The sequence below is a fragment of the Siphateles boraxobius genome, unplaced genomic scaffold, assembly GCF_051911475.1.
Source record: "Siphateles boraxobius isolate OS27281-9 unplaced genomic scaffold, OSU_SipBor_1 30, whole genome shotgun sequence".
In the NCBI taxonomy this organism is placed as follows: Eukaryota; Metazoa; Chordata; class Actinopteri; order Cypriniformes; family Leuciscidae; genus Siphateles; species Siphateles boraxobius.
In genome coordinates, this window is record NW_027508920.1 from 15,225,279 (window position 1) to 15,251,477 (window position 26,199).

General features: G+C 43.5%; 1 protein-coding gene across 3 annotated transcripts in view; it reads right to left on the reverse strand.

Moving 5' to 3' along the window:
• Positions 1 to 26,199, reverse strand: part of cntn5 (contactin 5) — a 442,606-nt gene that overhangs the window by 145,543 nt on the left and 270,864 nt on the right. For all 3 annotated transcript variants that reach the window (XM_077248331.1, XM_077248330.1, XM_077248329.1), the window contains exon 6: positions 19,760 to 19,855. In XM_077248331.1, the coding sequence (XP_077104446.1) occupies positions 19,760 to 19,855 (96 nt within the window). The remainder of the gene's footprint in view (positions 1 to 19,759; positions 19,856 to 26,199) is intronic.

The window sequence follows — 26,199 nt, forward strand, 5'->3', positions numbered from 1 at the left end:
GATATTGGTAAAGTGGGTAGGTTCAGGTGACTGAGAAAATCACTACATTCTCTTCTATCGAGGCAGACTTCAGAAGAATACAGCGTAGAGTAGAATGATCTAAACTCATCGTTAACAGCCTTTGGGTCCGTAGTAATTTCGACAGAGTCAGTTTTAATAACATCAATGCTGGCTTTAGATTCGCACTCTTTGAGTTTCAGTGCGACCAATCTGCTAAGCCTATCTGCATTAAAATAGTATTTTTGCTTTGTTCTATGAATGATAAACTCAGCTTTGGATATAGATAGAGAACTATATTATGCTTTCAATACAGATAGCTCCTTATTAAGCCTATCAGAAAAAGCACAAGCCTGTTGACGATCTAGAGACCGTGACTTTGGCAGAATATGAAATGCAATTACCCCTTAAAAAGCATTTTCTAACTTCCCACAACGTCTGTGGATTACGGCAGTGGGAATTAATTTCCAAAAAAATAATTAATTCTTGTCTAAGTTGATTTAGGAAGGAGATATCATATAATAATGTAGTATTAAAGCACCATCTATTGACTTAAGAGATTTTAGCACCTATAGTGATATTACAGATAACCGGTGAATGATCCGAAATCAAAATAGGCAAAATATCAATAGTACCGATGTATTGGACTAGAGAGGGATCAACCAGAATATAATCGATCCTAGAAAACGACTTGTGACGTGCAGGATAGAATGTGTAAACTTTAGAGTTACCATTTTTAATACGCCATGGATCTACAAGATTAAGCTCTGCAATTAAGCTATTAAGGGCTACTGACGAGGGCGTTGCGACAGAGTCGGTGGAGGAGCTCAGGGTGGACACAAGCATTGAAAACCGTGCCTAAAATAATCTGATAATCATTGAAACTAATCAAAGTTCCAGAAATACTATCCATAAATTGGTGGTCACATACGTTCGGTGCATATATAGATGTTAAAAGGACTTTAGTATGATTAATTCTAGTGGCAACATATACGAACCGCCCACAATCATCTTTCCCCACAGAATCCATAGATAATCTTAGTGATCTCTTATACAGGATTAAGACACCTTTAGATTTGTTAAGCGCACATGAGCATGCCAACGTCTTATAATATTTATTTTGAAAGCGATGAACATCTTCGTCTTTTTAATGGGTTTCTTGGAGTAGCACAATGGATACATCTTTCCGTCGAAAAAATTCCACACAACGAGTGCACTTTATTGGTGAGTTGAAACCCCTCACATTTCAACTTAGAATATTAAAAGCAGACATATCATGTGGAGGTAAAATGACAAAAGAAGTGTAGAAAAGCCCAGGCCTCGAAAACCATTCGGAAAGAATTGTACGTTAAAATTAGTTCCTGCCGCGAACAAAACACAGACGAATAGATCGAAACTATGCACATACACTTTGCAAGCCGCGAGGATATAACGGATCCCCTGGCTAGCGTAGAGCTAGAATTTACAAGAGCCGTGACTGAACAATAGCGGTGTGATCCCAACCACTCCTAAGGAAATATTTTATAGCTAGAATAGGGAAGGACTCAAGATTGTAATACAAATTATGTAAAAATAAATCACAAAATAAATTCCCATATAAAATCTCAACCTGCTCAAAGATTTAGAAGCCTAGAACAAAAATACAGCTACCTCAGTAACCAATAATGTCCATAACCTATTCTGTGGTGAAGGAAAAAAAAGAAGATAAATGGCTTATAAAAGATTTCCCTCAACTGAGTTACGGATTGTTCCATATCCATGTCAGCATGGCGGTCCAGTTGAGGAGGCAGTCCAGCGAATGTTATAGCGATGTCGTTCCCAGGCCGTGAAGACAGAAGATACTGCTCGGCCTCCAACGTCAACAGAAGAAGTTTGTCTCCCTGCATGAATGACCTTAAGTGTAGCCGGGAAGAGGAGAAATGATTGCATTCCGAGTATATCCATCTTCTTGTTCACCTCGGGGAAAGCCTTCCTTCTCTTTGTAGTGTCTGCGCTATAATCCGGAAAGAAATGAAGGGGTTCGCTGCCAACTTGATGCGGCCCTCGCTCCGTTGAGAATGGCTTGTCGGTCGATGTAGTCCAACAGTTTGAATATAACCGTGCGTGGGCGTTTAGACTGCTTGTCTGAGTAGATGCGATGTGCGTGTTCGATTTTAATTTCTCTGTTCGCGATGGAAGATATCCATTTGGGCTTGTTCGCCTTTAAAAAGGCGATGCAGTCATCTCCCTCAGCGCCTTCTCTGAGGCCGACTAACCGTACATTGGATCTTCTACTGTGGTCTTCTATGTCAGCGATCTTTATTGTGATGTCATCAAATTTAGATTTCAGATCACATATGATCCCTGTCTTTACGAACAGCCACCTGTATAGTGTCATATCTGGATTGGAGCAGAGATACCGATTTTCCAACTTGCTCGATCTTCCCGGTTACGGCGGTGACTGCTTTATTGGTATTTTCAATTTCACATTTCAGATCTAGAATCTGAGGCGTCAGCACATCATCTATAGCAGATTTGGTAGCGACAGTGACAATTCTGTTTAAATCAGTCTTTTGTTCGCTCAAGGCTTGTTTCACTCCGGCCAAAATGGCGCCATCCAAATCAGCTCGGGAGATAGTGTTGGAAGACTCCCTAAATTTCTTCTTGATGGGAGAGGTAGCGTCCTCCCGAGTATGAACAAGTGTGGTCTGAGTCGACATTTTCGATGATTTCACATAGTTTAGCATTGGTTTTCCTTCAAAGACCTGAAAAAATGCGAGTGGTGTGGAGAGCGTCTTTTCAAAGCTGCACCACCATTAACGCGTCACGTGGCCCCTCGAATGAAAAAAGTGTTGAAGTTGTGCCCACATGCTATGTCAACCCTGTTACCACACCTTAATTTCCCCATTTAGAAGTACTTAACTATTCCATAAATAATAATAATAAATGCTATCATATCGACGTTAAAATCATAATCGACAAAGCAAACTCTTTATCACATTATTTTGTTATGACTGTCAGTAGGGGATGATTTAAAAATGTCAACCCTTACCTTACCATGATTTTGTATGAATAACTGATTATTGAAAAGAGGTCCCTGCTTTCTCTTACATTACATTACATCATTTGAAGGCGACACCCACATGTCTCCGTATCTAATCACTATTTTAAAGATTATTGTTCTGAAGTTGAGAAACAAAAGTAAAGACATGCAATCATTGCGTTTTCGTGATCAATCATTACTGTCACTTCCGAGTACTCGGGCACATTTCTTATTCCGCACAGATATGCAGGGGAATGAAGTATTCTTTATCATGTCATATTGAGCTAGAATCCAAATGACAAAAGACAGGCTGTCAACAGAACAAAATTATGTGTGTTTTTCTGTAACTCTGAAGCAGTCATATTATGCCATATAAATCCAGGAGATATGAGAGAGCGGATTACTTCTCTGATCTCATGCTGTTTGCCTTATGTCGACTATATCACAGTCCCACAGACTTTCTCGCAGAGGAAAAAAGGAAAAAAGAGACAAACTTCCTCATAGTCCAAATTAATTTCCCCAAGACCAATTAATTCACCAAATAATTAAAGAATGAATTTCATAGACCATTGATTTCTTTTGCATAGTAAATACAGGTGTCGTGCTCCCGCTGATTAATCACTGAAGGATTGCCACTCTTTATAGAGATTCCAGTTCAATTTTTCATACACATGGGCTAATGTCACCTGAGTAAACAATGAATATTTATCTCATAAATAATATTCAAAAGGACTCTCATGAAAGGCGTCCTAGTAAAGCATCAAACAATGTAAATAAGATTATTTCTATCTGACGGCATCAGCGCCTGAGGCTTCTGATACTGTTTTTTGAGCTCATGCCCTAGGTTTACACAAAGAGTTACGACTGTCAGCAACTGGGGAAAGATTAAGTTATTGTTAAAGAGTCACTGAACTGGAATAGAATGAAAGTTCACGATGACTGTGATCAGAACTACAGCAGTGCTCGATTTCTGAAATATGCAGTAAGGCTACATGCTCTACTGAGTTAGTCACCTATACTTTTGCTGCAAAGTCATGATGGAATGATAGTAAGTAAGCTTTAAAGGGATAGTTCACCCAATAATGCAAAATTTTCTTATTCTTTACTCAGCCTCATGCTAGCCCTATAACTTTCTTTCTTTAGATAAACACATACAAATATTTTTTTTTAGTATAATAATCAATCCATATAATGCAAGTAAATGGGTGTCACTCGGTTGACACTTGAAAATTGTGACGGTAATCCATACAACCCCAGTGGATGAATCAATGTCTTCTAGTAGACCGGAAGCATTGAAAGAAGTATTGAAAAAGTTTAAAATGTAATATTTTTCTCACACACAGTTATTGTTTGATATTGATATGTCCACTGGGGCCATATGTATGACGGCAAATCAATGCCTAAAACAACCGAGGGCACAACTGATGCTGGTGCGCGCTAGATTACTTCCGCGAGAGGATTACAGATCTACACGCGAGGAAACGGGAACTCTGCGCGCACATGACATCTCCTCTGCACGCAACACAAGCCCTTGTGCGCACTAGGACATGTCTCTTAATAATCTCAAATGTCATTGGTTACTCCCCCTTTTCCGGAAGTCAGTTGTGATTGGACGCCTGTCCAATGACCCGTAATTCACTTGATGACTCACTAATATCACTATATTATGTGATAAACCACAATAAATAAATAAAAACATATACAAAAAAATAATATATATACAGTATATATATATATATATATATATATATATATATATATATATTTTTTTTTTTTATACGTTTTTATTTATTTATTGTGGTTTATTAATGTGTAATGTGATTTAATGCATTGTTAATATACAATATATATACCAGATACTTCACAGGAAGTAACAGGTAGTCTTAGTCACTTAGGCTACTAATGATTCAATTCTTGTGTTGTTGAGAGATATTTACAGACTGTTATGACGCATTTCCATGGTTATTAGCATTGTAAATCTACCACATTTTGAATATATTTTTACATAATATAAGTGGTTTATTATATTTTCTATTAAATGTAAAAGGGGTTCTGGCTTTTCAAGTTAAGGTACAGTACACAGCATGAATTATAGCTTACAGATGCCTTTTCAGAATTTGCAACAGAATACAGAGGAACAAAATGTCCTTAAACATAGCAAATTAGATATTAAAATATTACATAGTGATCTAAATCATCTAATTTTCTGTAGACTAATAACCTAACAAGAGAAAGTATGAGGGAAATACAGTACACAAGATAAATGATTACATCCCACCAGAATAACATTTCTTTAAAAAAAATAAAAATAAAATAAATGTGTCCTAGATGTAAAGATGTAAAGAGATGTAAATAAAATTCTGTAATACTGTATCTTAACTTGAGAAGCCAGAACCCCTTTTAGATTTAATAGAAAATATAATGAACCACTCAAAATTGACACAATAGTAATACACAGGATGATAACAAAAAGCTTTCACAACAACTCTGGTTTATTGATATAAACAAGTAATTTATCTCTCATCCAAAGCCCTTGCCATATAGGCTACAACCATTTAATTGACACTTTTCAAATTTTTGAGGTTTTAAGAAACGATAGAAGGGTTAAATTAATGATTGATGGTTCGTTCAGGTCATGCCTTATAAGTGCATATAGAAACGTCTCGGTTACGTATGTAACCCTCGTTCCCTGAGTAGGGAACGGAGACGTTACGTCGGATGACGACGAATGGGGTTTCGCTTAGAACACCGACTTCGACTTCGAGTATTACAAAACGAGCCAATGGCAAAGAAATGCCATGGGTCTGCGGAATTTGCATAGCGTAACTCCGCCCACCTCGTGGGTATGAAAGGAGGAAGCCGGCAACATGCAGATATGTTTCTTCGCTGAGGAGCCAAGACTGAGCTCAGGCGATCCGCGCGGTACAGCGGAAAGTGGCAGGCAGACGTAACGTCTCTGTTCCCTACTCAGGGAACGAGGGTTACATACGTAACCGAGACGTTCCCTTTCGTTGTCACTCCGAGTTACGTCGGATGACGACGAATGGGGTTACCAGTCTAATCACGCCACCTTCTCGGCTGTCTTCCAGTGCCCTGCGTAAATCTGAGATCCTTGTCATGACTGGCACGGACGAAGGACTCCTATTTAGCACAGGAATACCAAGGTACACTGGGGAGCATATCCCATAGTTTAGAGGAAATATGCAATTATTGCCAACCCAGAGGGGGGGGGGGGGACTAAGAGAATACACATATAACCCGGAGGGATGCATATGGAGAATACTGGGGTGTCCAGCCGCAGGTGGAATATTTCAACCCCAGGGGTGGCAAGGTGGCTTGCCAAGGCAAAGACACATGCTCAGAGAGGCTTACAGTGGAAATACACATGTGGGGGTCGCTCAGAGGAGGGACCATGCACACGGGAGGCACCTAGCCGACGCGCAGGCAATAGACACTGGCGCCGACGTCAGGAGTGCTGGAGGAACTCAGGGCTTTCGGAGAAGCTCACCTGAGGAGAATATCGCACATATCCAGTCCGTGGAGTGGAATGGCGAGCAAGCGAAGACACCTGAGCGGATCCAGTACTAGCTGGTTGAAGCGAGTACATGAGAGGACACTGGCTCCACTCGGAGATTGTAGAATCTGGCGAATGTGTTAGGTGTCACCCAGCCTGCAGCTCTGCAGATGTCTGTTAGCGAGGCGCCATGCGCTAGAGCCCAAGAGGACGCCACACTCCGGGTGGAGTGGCCAGTCACACCAAGGGGGCACGGTCGACCTTGCTGCTGGTATGCCAAGGCAATGGCGTCCACTATCCAGGGAGACAACCTTTGCTTGGAGAGAGCCTTTCCCTTCAGCTTCCCACCATAACAGACAAAGAGCTGGTCTGAGGTCCTGAAACACTGCGTTCTGTCTACATAGGCGCGGAGAGCGCGTACTGGACAGAGCAGTGCCAAGGCTGGGTCTGCCTCCTCCAGGGGCAGCGCTTGCAGGTTCACCACCTGGTCCCGGAAGGGAGCGGTAGGAACCTTGGGCACATATCCAGGCCGGGGTCTCAGGATCACGTGAGAGTAAGCCGGCCCGAATTCCAGGCACGCTTCGTCAACAGTGAATGCATGCAGGTCCCCTAACCTCTTGATGGAGGCCAGTGCAACCACGAGCGCTGTCTTCATAGACAGGAATTTAAGCTCGACTGATTGCAGGGGCTCAAAAGGAGCACTCTTCAGGGCAGTTAGAACCACTGAGAGGTCCCAAGAGGGAACGAGAGGAGGGCAAGGCGGATTTAGTCTCCTCGCTCCTCTCAGGAACCCAATGACCAGGTCGTGCTTCCCCACCGACTTACCTTCGATGAGGTCACGGTGTGCGGCAATGGCGGCAACATAGACCTTCAGGGTGGAGGGAGACAGCCTTCGCTCCAACCCCTGTTGAAGGAAGGAAAGCACAACGCTGATCGAGCATCTCCGGGGGTCTTCTCAGTGAGGAAAGCACCAGCTGACGAAGAGGTTCCATTCCAACGCATAGACGTGTCTCGTGGACGACGCCCTAGCGGAAGTGATGGTAGCCACCACCGCTGGTGGTAGGGTACTCAAACCTGCCTCGTCCCATCCAGGAGCCACACGTGGAGGTTCCAGAGATCGGGACGAGGGTGCCATAGGGTGCCCCATCCCTGAGAAAGAAGGTTCTTCCTCAGAGGGATCGGCCAGGGAGGTAGTACTAGTTCGGAGAACCAGGTCCGGGCGGGCCAGTACGGCGCGACCAGAATGACCTGCTCCTCATCCTCCCTGACCTTGCGCAAGGTCTGTGCAAGAAGGCTCACTGGGGGAAACGCATACTTGCATCCCTGCGGCCAGCTGTGCGCCAGAGCATCCGTGCCGAGCGTGCACTCGGTCAGGGAATAAAACTGGGCGCAATGGGTCGAGTCGTGAGAGGCAAACAGATCTATCTGTGCGTCTCCGAGCTGGTGTCAAATCAGCTGAACGGCACGCCGTGTCAACCACCTCTGGGACAGAGGGGGACGAGGAGAGCAAGGCTTGTGGGCGGCGCTCTGTGACGTCCGAGAACTCTCTGTGCTCAGAGACGGGAGAGTCAGTTCTTTGGAGAATAAGGATTCTTCCCCGGCCCTCCCCCGGGGAAAGGAGTGGTCCTGCTACCAACTCCTGGAAAGAACTGAGTCCCATCTCTGAGGAGCCCATCTCAAGAGCGCCGCTTAACCCGGCGTGTAGCGGGGGGCGGGGCTGGAGAGGACTGTGGCGTCCGACCGCGGCCTCCAGAGCCGCCCCGGGTGAACGGGCGGGGTGGGAGCCGCGGGAGGGCGCCTTCGGCGGTGGGCAGACCGAGAGATCTGAGCGGACGGCGGGGCCGTCGGGACAGAATCAACGTCAGTCTGCTCATGGGCGGCTGAGAGCTGTTGGGCAAGCCCTCAACCGCACCGCCGGAGAGGCCGACCTGGGATATGGACAGACGTCGGATAGACGGGTCCGCGCGACATCCAGCACATCAGACCGGTTCAACCACAGAATGGTGAGCATTACCTGACCCAGGGAGCGTACGGCCACTTTCGTCGCTCGGAGAGCAAGGTCAGTGACGGCGCGCAGCTCAGTGAAGAGCCCTGGGTCAGTCCCACCCTCGTGCAGGTCTATGAGCATCTGGGTCAGGTGGACCAGCAGAATGACCATGGCATGCAGTGAGGCGGCTGCCAGTCCCGTGGCACTATAGGATCTCGCCACAAGCGTAGACGAAAAACTACAGGCCACTGGCGGGTGCTTAGGATTGCGGCGAGAAGAAGCACTCTGAGGACACATAGCATCGCAACAGAGCGTTCATCCGGGGGGACCCCAGTGTACCCATGGGCAGCGGCCCCATCAAGGGGAGGAAAGGCGGATGAGATCAGCGAGCGGTCCCGAGAAGACAAGGGGGTCTTCTAGGACTTCGAGATCTCATCATGCACGTCCGGGAAGAGAGGTATTGGGGTTTGCCGTGGACGAGGGTCGGCGGCCTTACCCAAAAACCAATCGTCCCAGGAAAGCATGGCCGTCATCTCCGGATCAGACTCAGCCGTATGCACACCGGAAGGTGGCAGCTGTGACGAGCCCTCACTTCCAGAAGACTCAAACCCACCTAGTGATGCTGCAACAGACATGGCATCTTCCTCTGTAGCTTCAACTGGAACACGCGGGCCACCAGAGGGTAGACTCACGGGAATCAGCAGTTCACTAGCGGGCAGCGTCATTGAAGAGGGGGGCTGGGGTCGCGGACACATAGTCGGCGCCTTGTTCCAGACCGTAACCCTCAGGTCACCCTGGCCACCCGCCGAAGATCGGGGGGTGGATGAGGGGACTCTCACTCTTGAGAGTTCACCGAGTCTCGACCTATATATGACGCGATGATCACGTTCCCAGCGAGAACATGAGTCACCCACGAGCGCTGTTCAAGCATGATCGAAGCCCAAACACACTAGACAGCGCTCGTGCCCATCAGAGTCCGATACCAGTCCGCTGCAACCAGAAATGCACGGGCGAGCCGTCTTTAAAAAGACGTGCCGCGTGCGAGCTATTTTATGAGAGGAGAAAAAAACTCAAAAAACATCAACGATGTTGAAGCGCACAGGGAGACACACACACACACACTGGCAGATCACTGCACAGATCAGCAGGCACTGTGAGCTCGCTGCAGATCGCCGTCACACCAACACCGGAGAGAAAAGCTCGTCTCGTAGAGCGAAGTCAGAGATGACTGTGGAATGAAGAAATACTCTTGGCTCCGAAGCAAAAACATATCTGCATGTTGCCGGCTTCCTCCTTTTATTCCCACGAGGTGGGGCGGAGTTACGCTATGCAAATTCCGCAGACCCATGGCATTTCTTTGCCATTGGCTCGTTTTGTAATACTCAAAGTCGATAGGTGTTCTAAGCGAAACCCCATTCGTCGTCATCCGACGTAACTCGGAGTGACAACGAAAGGGAACTTAGGATTTCATCATCTCACTCTAAAACTCGTTCTTTCCTCACTCTCTTTCTTTCTGCAACTCGTATTAATGTGTGTGTGTATCTGATTGTGTTAGATATTACACTGAAAAAAATTTGGAGTAGGATTTACTTGAAAAAAGCTAGGCAACTTTTTCCACTCAGAAAATGCTAGTAAATTTACAAAGACCTCTTAAGTAAAAACCTAAACATATTTATCAGTAGCTTTAATTAGAAATCTTTAAGTTAAAATTTACTTGGAATATCATTTCGGGTCTGTTCGTGCAGAACAGTTGTGCCTTCACATCGTACACCCGATGCGAGCTTTTGGATATTGGTTCGCGAACTTCCAACAGTTTTATGGACAACCTTCGACTGCTTCCTGAGATCGCCAGAACACCCGAGGCTATGCACCCTGCCCGGCCGGGCGGAAGTGCTCGCAGGCGGCGTCAAGATCGTAAACAAAGGCGGGGGAAGCGCGGAGGACTAAGAGCTAAGCTAAAGCTAACACCACATAGGCTCTCTTTACCCAGCATTTTCCTTGCCAATGTACGGTCGCTGTTGAACAAAATGGACGAGATTCGACTCAACATCACATGCAACAAGAGACTTTTGAACTGTAATGTCCTAATCTTCACAGAAACATGGTTAAACAGCGGAATACCGGACAACGCTATTGAGCTAGCGGGACGCCATACATTCCGGGCGGATAGAACATTAGATGGCTCTGGTAAGACCAAAGGTGGTGGATTGTGCATTTACATTAACCAAGCTTGGTGCACAAACTCTGCTATTGTTGGGAGACATTGTTCAGCTAACCTTGAGTTTCTCATGGTTAAATGTAGACCGTTTTATCTACCGCGGGAGTTCACTTCCACTATAATCACTGCAGCCTATATTCCCCCGGATGCTGATGCCAAGTTTGCTATGAAAGAACTTCACGCAACCATCAGTAAACAACAGACCGTCCACCCGGAAGCTGCGTTTATTGTTGCGGGTGATTTTAATCATTCAAACTTAAAGTCAGTGCTACCGAAATTTCACCAGCATGTTTCCTGTCACACCAGAGGAAACAAAACTTTAGACCATGTTTACACAAGCATGGCTGGAGCTTACGTCGCGACACCCCTCCCCCACCTGGGACAGACAGACCACCTTTCTTTGTTCCTCACGCCCAAGTATGCACCTCTCATCAATCGCGTGAAGCCATCAGTGAAGACCATCAAGGTGTGGCCTGCGAGGGCAGATTTCTCACTCCAGGAAAGGTTTCTACACACTGACTGGAGTATGTTTGCCTCTCAAGCCACCAGTGACTCTCACATGGACATTGACTGCTACACCTCCTCTGTACTGGATTATATTAATACCACCATTGACAGTGTTACAACCCAGAAGCAGATCACCACATACCCAAATCAGAAGCCATGGATGAACAGGGAAGTGCGACTCCTATTGAAGACACGCAACACTGCCTTCAGATCAGGAGATGCACAAGCCTATAGCACTTCCAGAGCAAATCTGAAAAGGGGCATCAAAGAGGCCAAGCACTGCTACAAGCTTAAGATAGAGGGACACTTTTCCAACGCTGACCCTCGACGCATGTGGCAGGGCATTCAGGCCTTCAGTGACTACAAACCCACTCACTCCACCTCCGCACCCACTGATGTCAACTTCCTGAACGAGCTAAATGACTTTTATGCTCGCTTTGAAAGAGACAACAGTGAAACTGCCACCAAGCTCAAATCCCCAGCAGACCACCCGCCAATCACACTCTCCTCCACAGATGTCTGCAAGGCACTGAGCAGGATCAGCGGGCACAAGGCTGCTGGACCAGACAACATCCCTGGACGCGTACTCAGGGCATGTGCGGAGCAGCTCGCTGGGGTTTTTACAGACATTTTCAACCTGTCTCTTGCCCAAGCAGCAGTACCAACATGCTTTAAATGCACTTCCATTGTGCCAGTGCCAAAACACAGCCCGAAGTGCCTTAACGACTACCGCCCTGTAGCACTCACACCCATCGTAATGAAGTGCTTTGAGCGGCTGGTCCTGGCACACCTAAAAGACTCTCTACCATCCACATTGGACTCACATCGGTTTGCCTACCGTAGCAATAGGAGCACAGAGGATGCAGTTTCCATGGCACTGCACTCTGTGCTCACACATCTGGACCAAAAGAACACCTATGCACGCATGCTGTTTGTTGACTTCAGTTCAGCATTCAACACTGTCATCCCAACTAAGCTAATAGCCAAACTTGGAGACCTGGGCATCAACACCTCCATGTGCAACTGGATTTTGGACTTTTTGACCAACAGACCACAGAATGTTCGATCTGGCTCCACCTGCTCCACGTCCATTACACTCAACACTGGTGTACCACAGGGCTGTGTGCTAAGCCCGTTTCTCTACTCCCTCTTCACCTCCGACTGCAAGCCTGTGTACGGATCTAATTCCATCATCAAGTTTGCGGACGACACTACGGTGATTGGTCTCATCAGCAACAACGATGAGACTGCCTATAGGGAGGAGATCAAGCACCTGGCCACATGGTGCACTGAAAATAACCAGCTCCTCAACACCACCAAAACGAAGGAGCTCATTGTGGACTTCAGAAAAGAGTCAAGAGGCACACATGACACCATCCACATCAATGGAATGGCTGTTGAGCGTGTCTCCAGTTTCAAGTTCTTGGGAATCCACTTCTCGGCGGACATGTCCTGGACAACCAACACCTCCTGCCTGGTCAGTAAGGCTCACCAGCGCCTTTTCTTCCTGAGGACACTGAGGAAGAATCAGCTTTCCTCGACTATCCTGGTGAACTTCTATCGCTGTGCAATAGAAAGCATCCTGACCAACTGTGCTACAGTGTGGTATGGGAGCTGTTCTGTTGCAGAGCGCAAGGCACTGCAGGGGGTCGTGAAAACCGCCCAGCTGATCACTGGGACTCAACTACCTGCCATCGAGCACATCCAGAGGAAACGCTGTCTGCACCGAGCTCGCAGCATCCTTAAGGACTCCTCTCACCCAGCCCACAGACTGTTTTCTCTACTGCCCTCCGGCAGGCGTTTCAGGTGCCTCCGGACCAGGACCAGCAGACTAAAGAACAGCTTTTTCCCCAGAGCTGTCTCTTTACTGAACTCTAACCCTCACTGATCCCACTCCCCTCATATACTGATAATCTCTCCTCTCCCTCCTCACACCTAACTCCATTTTGTTACTGGTTATTTGTTATTTGCAATGCTATAATGTTAATTTGCACTGCTGACTATTATCATAGTAACAACTGTTTACATATGCATCTTGCACTACTCACCTGACTAGAATATCAATTTGCACTGCCGACTGTTTATTTACAGTACCAATTGTTTACATATACATGTATATGTGCCATTTTGAGCAGAAAATTTACTCGAAATGTCACAAAATGGCAAGTTACTAATCCTGAAAACAAAAGCAATGATAAAACAGTGTAAATACAGCTGGAAACCAGTGAAAAATTAACCTCATTAATTATGCAAGGTCCAGTACATGATGGGAACCCCAGTATCAGAAAAGTTGAGTAATTTTTACTTTATTTTATTGAGTTGATATTTACGCTTTCATTTCTACTCGCTTGAATTAAGTACGGATATGGAATTTACTTAGTTTTTTTTTAATTCTTGCCTGAACTAACTTTTTCTTGTAAATTACATTTTTATGTGTTAGAATAATCAATAAAGTTTTGTTTGTATTTGAAGATAATTGTTCTTGTGTTATGTGCTTACAAATTTAATGTCTTAAACTGCTGATCTAAGTTACCTTGCTAATATATAGTGTTTCACTATAGTTTGCATATTTATATCCGTTTTAGAGCTGATAGTTACGGCCCGTTCAAATGAACGCTGGACGAGTCATTTGCTCAGCCGTTTAAGTGATTCTTTTAAGATTCCCTATACATTAATTAATAATTCATTTTGAGCTAAACTGACCCCTACACATATTACACCGCTTTCAACCACTTCCAATGGTAGACAAAATCACATTTGACAGGATTGTTCTCACCATTCCTGATTTCTAACACGCACGTACCGTGCAGATGTAAATGTATCTCCCTCGACTACTTATGATCCGATCAACCAAAACGCAGGTGTAAACAGGGCCACAGAGATGGATTATTTTCCTAAACAAATCTTTCTTTGTGTTTATCTGAAGAAAGAAAGTCATATACATCTCTGGGATGCCATGAGTGTGAGTAAATTATGAGATAATTGTCATTTTTGGGTGAAGTTTCCCTTTAAGCTTCGACTTTCCAAGGGTGTGACAATTAAAGAATCTTTGAGAATCCATACTGGTATTGATCATAAATAATGAAAGGTGCAATATGTGATTCTCTACATAAACAATTTTGTTATGCTGGTTGAAAGTCTCCTCATATCCTGAAAGCAATCACTATGTTAAATGGTCTAAATCTATTTTATTTTACGACAAGTGGCAAGTATCTACATTTCAGGTTTGACAGTACAGCTCTATGCACCACTGAATTTGCCCTATGCTGATTATTCAGTTAGATTCGACTGTGTTGCCACTATGTCCTGAAATCACATATGAATAAAGTTGAAATACAGTGTATTCTTTCCTTTATGTCAATAGGTCAACCTCAGAACTGGAGTCATTTCACTAGTGAATGACAAATGTTAGCATTTTCAAGATCACATATTGCACCTTTAAGTTTGCATTGTCAATGTTGACTATAAAATTCACTTTGTGAACAGTTTGTGTACTGTTAGTGTATTGAAGAACAATGATCAAGCTTACCAGAAAATTCCATTAATTTGTGACATTGTCTTTTTTCCACTTATTAAGCAGTTACACACATAATGAGCTTCATTTGCACTTCTTTTTGTTTTTATTAGCTATACAAATGTTGCTGTCTTTGTCAGAATGCGAAAAAGTAATTAGACAGTGTTTATTTTATTCCAGCCAAAATCGGATATCACGTCATTAATATGATTTCCGACCACATACTGTTAGAAATTCCCAGAAGAACTTGAAAGAGGTATTACATTGAGCAAGGATATGAGTATACAGTCAAATTTATTTTTAGTGTAACGTCAGCACTCCACGCATTCATCAAGGTCAGGAACCAACAACGCCTCCTCTACACGTTGAGTGGTAAAGCAAAAGCGATCATATTGAGAGTAATATCCTGTTTACATCTCAGTGATTTTAAATTATTTTCAATTACTTTCAGTTTTACTGTCATCTACCCATATTAACGTAGATGAAACCTCCTACGAGCAATTCAGACAAATGAAAGACAAATTAACCTCAAAGCCGTCCTACGAGTCCTAAAATAAATTCCCTGTAGTTCTTCCATTCCTCACATATCATATTCAAAGAACTGTGAATCATCCAAGCAAACATTTAATAGTTCCAGGTTATTACCACATGGTGTTCTCACAGGTCTTATGTTCTTATGTTGTGGTCTTGCAGACATCTATAATATATTATATAGCAGTAAACATATGGACATATTTCTTATACTAATTTTTCTTTATTATTAGTAAAGTTATTAAAATGCAACTGGGAGTATGGAGATTATGCAGTGGACAAAAAGTGTTAAGCAAGTAAAAAAGTTCAAATAAATAAAACAAATAAAGCTGACTTCTTTAGCTCACTGTAAGCTCTAATCTTACACTAGTTTGTTTATTTATGTAAGTGTTAGTTTTATAAAGAAATTCATATATATCCAAAATTTACATTTATCTACACAACTAATGTCAAGCATTTAAGTAGGACCCTTCAGTTCAGAGGAACATCTATTCAGTCCAAACTTTTGATCACAGAATATAACATTTACATTATAGCTCACAATACATTGCTTGCTATTGCTAAATGATTGCTTATTATGTTGATTTCATCAGATTCTTAAATCCCAGTGCCGCTCAGAAGGTTTGCAGTTCTAAGCCTAATGGAAAATTAGAATTGACATTTAAAGACAAATCATTCTGTGACCTGGTAGCTATTGAATGATGTTAATTTTCTTCATATCAGCTTTCTGTGCTAGCCAAACAATTACAGGAAATCGATAGACTAAAAACAGCCTTGTCTCATATAAAGTGGTTACTCAGTTTCTTTTTTCTTTCCTTGAGTTTGCAAATGGTACAATGCTACGACTCTGCCTCCTATATGCACTCTTGAAGGGCATGAAACCATTGACCACAACATATTATATATATATATATATATATATATATATATATATATATATATATATATATATATATATATATATATATATATATATAGTAGCAGTAAAAAGTTTGGACACACTGGACCAGAATTATATTAGCTTAAAAAAGGCTTATGCTTAAATTATTGACATTAGTTATGTAGAAAACATAAACCTGCAACAGACACATTTGACTAAAATTAACTTATATATATATATATATATATATATATATATATATATATATATATATATATATATATATATATATATATGTATATATATATTTTTTTTATTTTATTTCTTTAAACACACACACACACACACACACACACACACACACACACACACACACACACACACACACACACACACACACACACACACACACACACACACACACACACACACACACACACACACACACACACACACACACATATATATATATATTTTTTTTATATATATATTACTTTTAAATTGTTACAAAACAATTACATTTCAAATAAATTCTGTTCTCTTTAGCTTTCTGTTCATTAAAGAATCTGGGATGTATCAGTGTATTACATGTATCAGTTGATTTATTGGATGGATGTCTGTCTGTCTATCTATCTATATATCTTCATTTAAAATTGGTCGCACACAATCTGGTCCATTTAATCCCTGTAAGTAAAGCTGTCTGATGTAACTTCTAATGCGTTTGGCAACTTGACTATCGCATCTTGCCAAACCACGTTGGACCATGTCCAGATGTGTGATTGCAAATAGACAGAGGTCATTATTGCACCATACAGGCATGAGCATGACCATTACTGTATACACCACGATAAGGAGCCAAGATGGAGCTTTAGCAGTATTAGCGCAGGTGTAAATTCATCAAACACTCCACTCTGTGAGAAATAAATCCCGGCCTGTGCTGACACAGATTCGGCTTAGTCCTTATCAGCTCCAACCCCTTTCCTTATTAGATGTAATACGTTTGGTGGATATCATCTGCAGTTCTGTTTCACTTAGATCAGCCCGGCTCTACTTAGCATGTGTCACCAGATAGTCATTAGCCATTATTTTAAAACTCTGCAACTCTCAAATGTAAAGTGTGATTGATTTTGCGAAGGAACACTGTTGATGCATCTGTCCAAAGCCAGTACTACAATGCTGTTTGTTCTATTCAGGACAGTAACGGTGAATAACATCAAGGGACTTTGCCAGACTGATTTGTATCATAACTGACTGGGCTTCCTGTTCCATATCGGCTCTTTTGTGTCAACCTATCCGTCTCTAACTGGTCGATGTAGTGTTTCCAGACAAGCATCAGCATCAAGGCTCAAATTTTCCGGATCATTAGAAATGAAAAGAAATCGCACTCAGACAATTATTACACGCGGTCACAGGCAGCATGGGGGAGCGTTTTAGTGGCCTGTCTCAATGCTATCTCGCTGCTCAGTTGTCCTCTAATGGAAAAGAGGATGAGATCTCTGTTTCCCTGTCTCTGTTATGAAATGGTTATGAAAAGTCATATTTTATGGTCTTTTTATAGAGCAGTTTCATCCATCCATTAGTTGAACGGCACTGTTCAGAAAATGTGTGAAGTTGTATTTGTATTGTAAGAAATATATTTTTTGAAGCTTTAAATAAACAGGCATTATTGGCATATGTTTTACAAGAAAAAGAAATCTGGTTGAACTTTATTTCATACAGTCTTTCTACTTTGCGGTTTCTTTATTTGTGAAATTTACTAGCAATTTCTGAGAAATTGTTTCAAAGTAAATCCAACACCAAACGTTTTCAGTTCATGGGAAAAAAATAACAGCATACAGATTTAGAACAAGCAAAGATTTCCATTTAGGGGTGAAATATCCTTTTAATAACGGTCTGCTTTGTTGAGAAATGGGCAGACAGGAAGAGGAAAGCTGGATGAGGTTACTCTGAGTCTCTCTGAGCTCTAAATGTTCTAAAAATGGCCATCGCACCGCAAGCCTTTCATCTGATAGTGCTAGTTCAACTGCCCTGTCTGTATCATTCTCTTCCCATTATCTTTGTCTCCCTGCATTTAAATTCATTTAACATGCAATTACAGAGACTGGAACAAGACAAGCAGAGATTGAAAAAAGATTGAAGAGAGAAAGGCCCCTGTTTACTCCTGGTATTAAGATGCGTTTTGGTTGACTGGATCTCAAGTAGACGAGGGAGACACATACCCGTTTACACCTGTCAGTCTCTATTGTCCACTTTCAACCATTTCTGTTCTGGTTTCTTCGAGGGGAGGGTCAGTGAGCAGGGAAATGTATGGGCTTTTCAGATCTTTGATCTAATGGACAAAATAAGCTCATGCAATTTACATATGAACACGCCCGGGGAGGATGGAAAAACATACGGAGAGCAGCAGCTTTCACTTCTGCTTTAATAGCCGTAAGACCGCGGGGAGTGTGTGATAGAAATCAGGAATGGTGAGAAAACATTGTGCTTGGTACGTTTTTCATCTTCCAAACAAACTTGGGTCTCCAGACAACAATAAATCCCGTCCGGCTAGTGCGCTTCTCATAGTTTGTACGTATTCCACTTGTAATTCGATCGACCAAAGCGCATCTTAATACCAGGTGCAAACAGGGCCAAAGATGAGATTAACCTATAAAAATAATTTAAATGTCATTGATATTTGATGAGGAATATACAGTTTGGTGGAGCAGGATTTTGGACCAATAAGATTTCATTAAACAGCACAATGCAACAAAAGTAGAAGCCAAGTGAATGACGTGATGTGTCTAGTGGATTTTTTATAAATTTGTAAACTTTGTGTGCCATGCCAATACATTAACACATAACTCATAACACAAGCTTTCCATGTAACTCAAGGAAATGCTGTATATTATTTTTCCTATCAACTTCCAAACAGAACTGCCTCAGTTTGCCCAAAAATGAAAATTCTGTCATTAATTACTCGTTCCAAACCCGTAAGACTTTCGTTCATCTTTAGAACACAAATTAAGATATTTTTAATGGAATCTGAGAGATTTCTGTCCCTCCATTGACAGTCCACGCAACTACCACTTTGACGCTTGAAAATGTTCATAAAGAGATAGTAGAATTAATCCATATGAAGTGAGTGGTTTAGTCTAAATAGTCTACATTTTTTGTAGAGACCCGATTGCTTTATATGATGAAAATAATGAATTTAGGCTTTTATTCACATATGAACATTCATCAAGGCTCATCAGTTATGGTAAATGGAAGCTCAAGCATGCTTGGTTGACATGCAAGAACCAAAGAGGTTCATTCTTGTGTGTTACGCAGCACGTTTAAGCTTCTCGCACGTCAAGCAAGATATGGTTGAACTTCTGTTTATGTTCTCTCCAATATTACAGAGCAGAGCTATGAAATTTGGCAGAACAAATCTACTATTGGCACAGAAGATAAATCTATATGACTTGTAATATCCATCTTATAATATTCTTGTATAATATTTTTTTTTTAAATGCAGCCAGCATAAAAAAAAAAACAACTCATGCTGGTGACCTTTATGTTGCTCTTTTCAGAAGGGAGGGAGACAGAACAAAAAGAGAGTACCCACCTGGTGAATGAGGAGGGGGGGCACACATTAGCACAACCCCCTGGCCTTCCCTCACAGAAACAGCTCCTCTAGTCCGACCGCTAAACGCCCCAAGATCTGCAAACACACACACACACACACACACACACACACACACACACACACATGCAGGCATGGTTTTAGCCAGTGACAGAGTGACACACGGTGGCACAGAGGCAGCTGTTAACCTCCAGATTAAGGGTCAGAGATTGCAAATGAGTGCCTGAAAATCGGATACGTGCTCGCGGCTCGGCTAGATTTAGTATCTGTCACCTGTGGTGTGACCTCTGTGTGAGCTTTCACTTTAACCTGCTCTAACGCGTAAACCTGCCGCTTAAATCTCACTTCCTGTTTCCCTCCGGACACGACGACCAAGTGGTAATTAAAACAGGTAACCTTGCTTGAAGCCTTCAATCTTCTGAGTACTTTTAAAATACCAAAGAGACATGGTAAATCATTTTAGTTCACAAAAAGCCGAGAATTGTGGGCAATCATTACAGTTTCAAGCCATGTCTGAGGACAGACGTGAGATGGTATTTTTAAAATGTAATTTTGAGTTGAAATGTAGAGGTGAAGGTTTCCACATGTAGCAGCGCTCTGGACAGGTGGAGCTACTACAGTTAATCTGTTGAAACAAATTGCATTTGCATAAATTACCATAATTAATCTGCCATCTCTCAGCACAACACCATGCCATTGGCTGACTGCCCTTTGCAGAGAGAATAGGTGTGGGGGATGTAGTGCTATCAGAGCATCGCAAAGTAATTACAAACTTTGATATCAAGAACAACATTATCATTGTTCAGATGTTGCTCTAAATCTTACATTACCTTAAGTACCCAGCTTACAAAAATATGTTCTGAGAATGTTTTGTTACCATTTTCATTAATTTAATAAAATATTATTTCTGAATGTGCTCTTAACATTCGAAAGGTTCAGTTTTTTAAAAATGTTTTAAGAGTGTGTTCTTGGTTATGTGAACATTAGAGACAACATTAAGAGAACAGTCAGTTCTATCAGTGTGCATGTTACTTTTGAATGTTCTCTGAACAGACTGAAACAAGTAACATTTAAATAAATGAATAAATTAAACTCTTTTCGGATTCGGATTGGTTCACCAAACGTAATGTTTCCAGCCAATCGATTTCACATATCCATTAACATTTAACCTCATTTAATCCCGTCGCATCAAATGAATGCACTATCGCTGCGCGATATGCTATGCTACTTCCTTTACTAGCCCTCCACCTTCCCAGCACCACCTGCCTAGATCTGCTTGGGGGGTTTTCTCAAACCTCAAAATTCTCAAACTGGCGAATAGGGCTGCACGATTTGGGGAACATGTCATATTGCGATTTCTGAGGTCAATAATGCGATTGCGATATAATTAACAAATGATTTCATGAGTGACCTTGCTTAGTTCTCAAGGAAAATGCAAACACAGATTAGTGATAATGCTGAAATGTGTATTGTTGTGGCAATACCATCATCACTGCGTAAGAGACACACTGAATCAAATGCATTCTAAAAGGTATTTATTCTTGCAAGAAGGACCCAGTCACCACACAGAAGTTACGCTGTGGAGCGAGTGAGACAACACCAGGAAGGGCTGAACAGCTTTTATAACATTTCCAAGGTTACATGCTCTCTGTGTCTTTTTGAGGCAGGTTGGCAAATAAGGAATACACTGTTGCATATGCTTCTCTTCGTCACTAACTGACACTAGGACCATCGGATTTAGCTGCATCCTGACCTCTAGGACCAACAGGTCCTTTCCCAGCTGTTCCCAGGGTGTCTCACTCCTGTACGTTCACAGATACACAAGTATATATATATATATATATATATATATATATATATATATATATATATATATATATATCCTGTTCAAATACTACAATACAATAGAAACATGTTACTCACATTCCTTTGTAATATCCACTTAAGATCAATGAAAATATATATTTTTTCATTACATGTATTCCTCAACTCACAGTGTTTTCAAAATTAAAATCATATTTTTTACAATATTAAATAATGACATCTTTGCATTACTGCAAACTTGTTATTGTCTCAAAAGTACAATAGTACAAAATAAATATAACAATAAATAAGAACATTTGTATGCTCATGAAAATAAGATATTTTGAACATTCTGTCCAGACATACAGGGACATTTAAGCAGGATATGTGTATTGTGATTGTCAAAACATTTGGTAACTAAACAGAATTTTGTTAAGTTTAGTGACAATAATGTTACAGTGTTTACATGGTACAATGACTTGTTGGCTACTGTTTTTATTATTGCTTGATCTTGTGATTTGATAACGATCTTGATTCAATATCAATTAATTTGGATAAATATTAGGTACAGTAGATATATGTTAATTTTTCTCAAGAAAAAACAAAATATCTCACCTAATGCTGTAAACATACAGAGAGCCCTGTCAGCTGGTATTATTATTAATACTTAATACTAATATTTAGTCGCATAACATCAGTTAATGAAAAAGCCGTCTTATTGCAATAGTTCCCTTTCGGGGAACTCGCGCTGCGTTGAGAATTAACACATTAGGGAACTCCTTCAGTGTGACGCGTCTGAAGCCTGTATGGGTGTTCAAAGAATCAGGCCAGCACGAGGCAGCACAGCACTTGCATTCATGAGGATCGAAGAGGGAGTTGGCTGATGGCCCTTTCTCAACATTCATAGGCCAGCTCCCATGCTCCTGCTCACGGATCGGAAGCCCGCCCTGCGGCTTCTTCCTCCCTTGTAGAGGATCCGATGCTCGAACTATCTGGCTCCGAGGACTTGGATATTTTGAGCATCAAGGCGGGAGAATGTGAGGATTTGCCGCCCCATTCTACTGCCTTTGAGGAGCTGCTGGAGGTTGTGACCAGGGCAGTGGCCAAGTTAAATATTGATTGGCCACCAGAGAAGCAGGAAGCGACTAGAAAGCAAGCTCAATGAGCGGAGCCCGGTCACAGCCTTCGCGCCGGAGCCTCCCATTTTTCATTGATCGCCACACCTCGGTGTGGAGATTGTGGGATAAGTCCTTCTCTTCTCGATTATAAAGGCCCCAATATTCATGTATATTCTTCGATTTTGGGGTCAAAAGAGAAGGGCTATGGGATGATGCCACAGGTTGAAGAGACGTTTGCATCTCATCTCTCGCCCGATGCTGTATCGTCCCTGAGAGCCCCACGATGGGGCTTCTGCAAGCATACCAGGCCGACCTCCTCAAAGAGGTGGACGACAGCGGGGAGGTCGCCCTCGACGACATTCAAGAGATGTGTTGAGCGGTCGACTTATCTCTCCGTGCTACCAAGGAGACGGCCAGCGCTATCGGCCGCTCCATGGCAGCTTTGGTAGCCACGGAGAGACATTTGTGACTGAATTTGTCGGGCATTGGGGACAAGGACAGGGCCTTCCTCCTCGAAGCCCCGATTTTGTCTTCTGGCCTCTTCGGCGACACAGTCAATATTGTCATTGAGAGGTTTCGGGAGACGAAACCACAATCAACTGCATTTAAACAGCTTATCCCCCACCGTCGTTCCAGGTCTCGTGGGTCTGCTGCCAGGGGGTAGTCCCAAGAGACAGCCGCCAGCTCCTCACACCTGCAGCAGCAGAGAGAGAGTGTTGCCTCTCCTGCTCCCCCACAAAAGCCTGGAGCCAGAGACAACACCCTCAGTCGAAGTCCTCCAAACCGAAGGCAGATATGAGGACTGTCATTCAGGCGAGGAAGGCTTCGGCGAAGAGGTCGAAGAGGCGAAGAGGCGTTGCGGGTGGGTGGTCCCCCCCGCGATCTAGCATCAACAGCTCGCTCCTTCGCGGAGCCCTCAAGAAATTGATGTTTGCCTCCCGCCGCTAAGTGCACTTCGGGACGTATCGGTTTCCAGCGAACGCATATCGCAGTGTCCGCCCGCAAATATTGCGGCCCTGTTGAGTTCGCTTCCTCTCACGAGGCCTGCAGAAAAATTGTATTGGTTAGCTCCTGCCAGTCAACTGCTTCAGGTCACCGAAATTCCAAATATAACACCAGAGGTCAGTCTCGAGACACTGGTCCCCCTAGTAGTATCTAGACACCTGGAAAGGTCTTCGAAATATATCTCAGTGGGTCCTTCGCACAGTGGAAAAGGGGTACAGAATCCATTTTGAGTAACGTCCACCAAAATTCAGCAGGGTGGTCCACACGCTGGTCAGCCCCGAGCAGGGTCAGGTCATGGAACAAGAAGTTCAGTCTTTACTGGAAGCCATAGAGCTGGTTCCTCTTCAAGAGAGGGAAGCTGGGTTCTACAGCCGGTACTTCATAGTTCCCAAGAAGGATAGGGGGTTACGTCCTATAATAGATCTCAGGGTCTTGAGCCAGTCTCTGAGGAGATACAGGTTCAAAATGCTAACTATACCAATTATCGTGAGTCAGATCAGGTCCGAGGACTGGTTTGTCACGATAGATCTAAAGGACGCTTACTTCCACGTATCGATCCTTCCCCAACACAGGAAGTTTCTAAGGTTCGCTTTTGGGGGGAAAGCGTATCAATACAGAGTTCTACCTTTTGGCTTAGCACTGTCACCTCGCACCTTCACAAAATGCATGGATGCTGCCCTTGCTCTATTGAGACTTCAAGACATTCACATTCTCAACTACATCGACGACTGGCTTATTCTGGCACAGTCAGAGGCGATGGCGGATCAACATCGAGATGTTGTTCTGAATCATTTAGAGTGCTTAGGTTTAAGACTCAATGTCAAGAAGAGTTTTCACCTTGGGGAGACACCCCCCTTTATAGTACGTTTCCTTCGTGGAGCTAGGAGGATGAGGCCTGTCGTCCAGTCCAGGGTCCCCACATGGGACCTGGCAGTGGTTCTTGAGGGGTTATCCCTGGCACCCTTCAAACCCTTGGATGAGGTGTCTGAGAAAATGTTATCTTTAAAGGTAGCTTTCCTGCTCGCTATTACTTCCCGGAAAAGAGTCGGCGATCTGCAGGCGCTATTCGTTGCTCGCTCCTGGCAGAGTGAGAGACATTCTCCACCCTAGACCCGGCTATGTGCCTAAGGTGCCTAAAAAATGTGGCACGGCCTATAATCCTTCAGGCTTTCCATCCTCCACCGCATGTGTCAGCTGATCAAGCGAAGCTACATTTATTATGCCCGGACCGAGCTCTGGAGGCCTATGTTCAAAGTACCTCGGACTTGAGGAAGTCGGACCAGTTACTGTGTTTTGGGTAACCTAAGAAGGGTTTCCCTGCTTCAACGCAAACTATCAGCAAACTATCTAGCTCGGTAGTAGAGACTATTTCTTCAGCTTACGAGGCGCACAGCTTGCCTTCGCCTCTTCTGATAAGAGCCCACTCAACCAGAGGAGTGGCTTCCTCTAAAGATCTGCTAGCAGGAGTTTCCCTTCAAGAGGTCTGTGGTGCCACAGGCTGGGCCTTCCAACACACCTTCATAAAACATTACAGTTTGATCTATCCTCTACACCGGGCTCACAGGTTATCTCGACTTGAGTATGCCAGATTGTTTCACACTAGGGTGTATATTTCTCAGTGTGGCGCAGTGGGCATTTTATTCCCCAATGTGCCGATTCTGGCAGAAACCATGGCTCCTGTCCCTAGGTCCTGTGTTGGGGGCACCGTGTCAGAGAAAAATTTTGACCACGGATGCATCCCTCACAGGCTGGGGTGCTGTCATGGAGGGCTGCTACACCAGGGGTCTTTGGAAGGACCATCATCTTTCTTGGCACATCAATTGCCTGGAGATGTTGGCGGTGGTTTTGGCTCTCAGACACTTCCTTCCGGACTTCAGAGGCCATCACGTTCTAGTACAATCAGACAATACGTTGGTGGTCTCATATATAAAACGACAGGGTAGCCTGAGATTGCGCCCTCTATGCAGATTGGCACATAAGGTTCTCCTGTGGTCCCAGGGCAAACTTCTCTCAGTCAGAGCAATGTTCATTCCCAGGGACAAGAATGTGGGAGCAGACATCCTGTCGAGGCAGGGGCTGAGGCCCGGGGAATGGAGACTCCACACCGAGACGGTGGAGTTGACATGGAGGGAGTTTGGTCAGGTGGAAGTGGATCTGTTCGCCTCACACGAGAACACTCACTGTCCGCTCTGGTTCTGCCTCACACATCCAGCTCCTCTCGGACTGGATGCCATGGTGCAGACGTGGCCGAGGCGCTGCGTCCCTCGGCCACACTTCTCGCGCTCCTGAGAACGACTTGCTTGGACCAATCAGAAGCTGACACTGTTATGTTCCAGCGTCCCTTTATAGCTTTAGCTTCTGCATCACCGTCACATGCGACGTCACGGGTGACATGACGCAACACCAATCAAGATCCAGTTCCATACAGGCTTCAGACACTTCACGCTGAAGGTGTTCCCCAATGTGTCGATTCTCGACGCAGCGTCTCATTCCCTT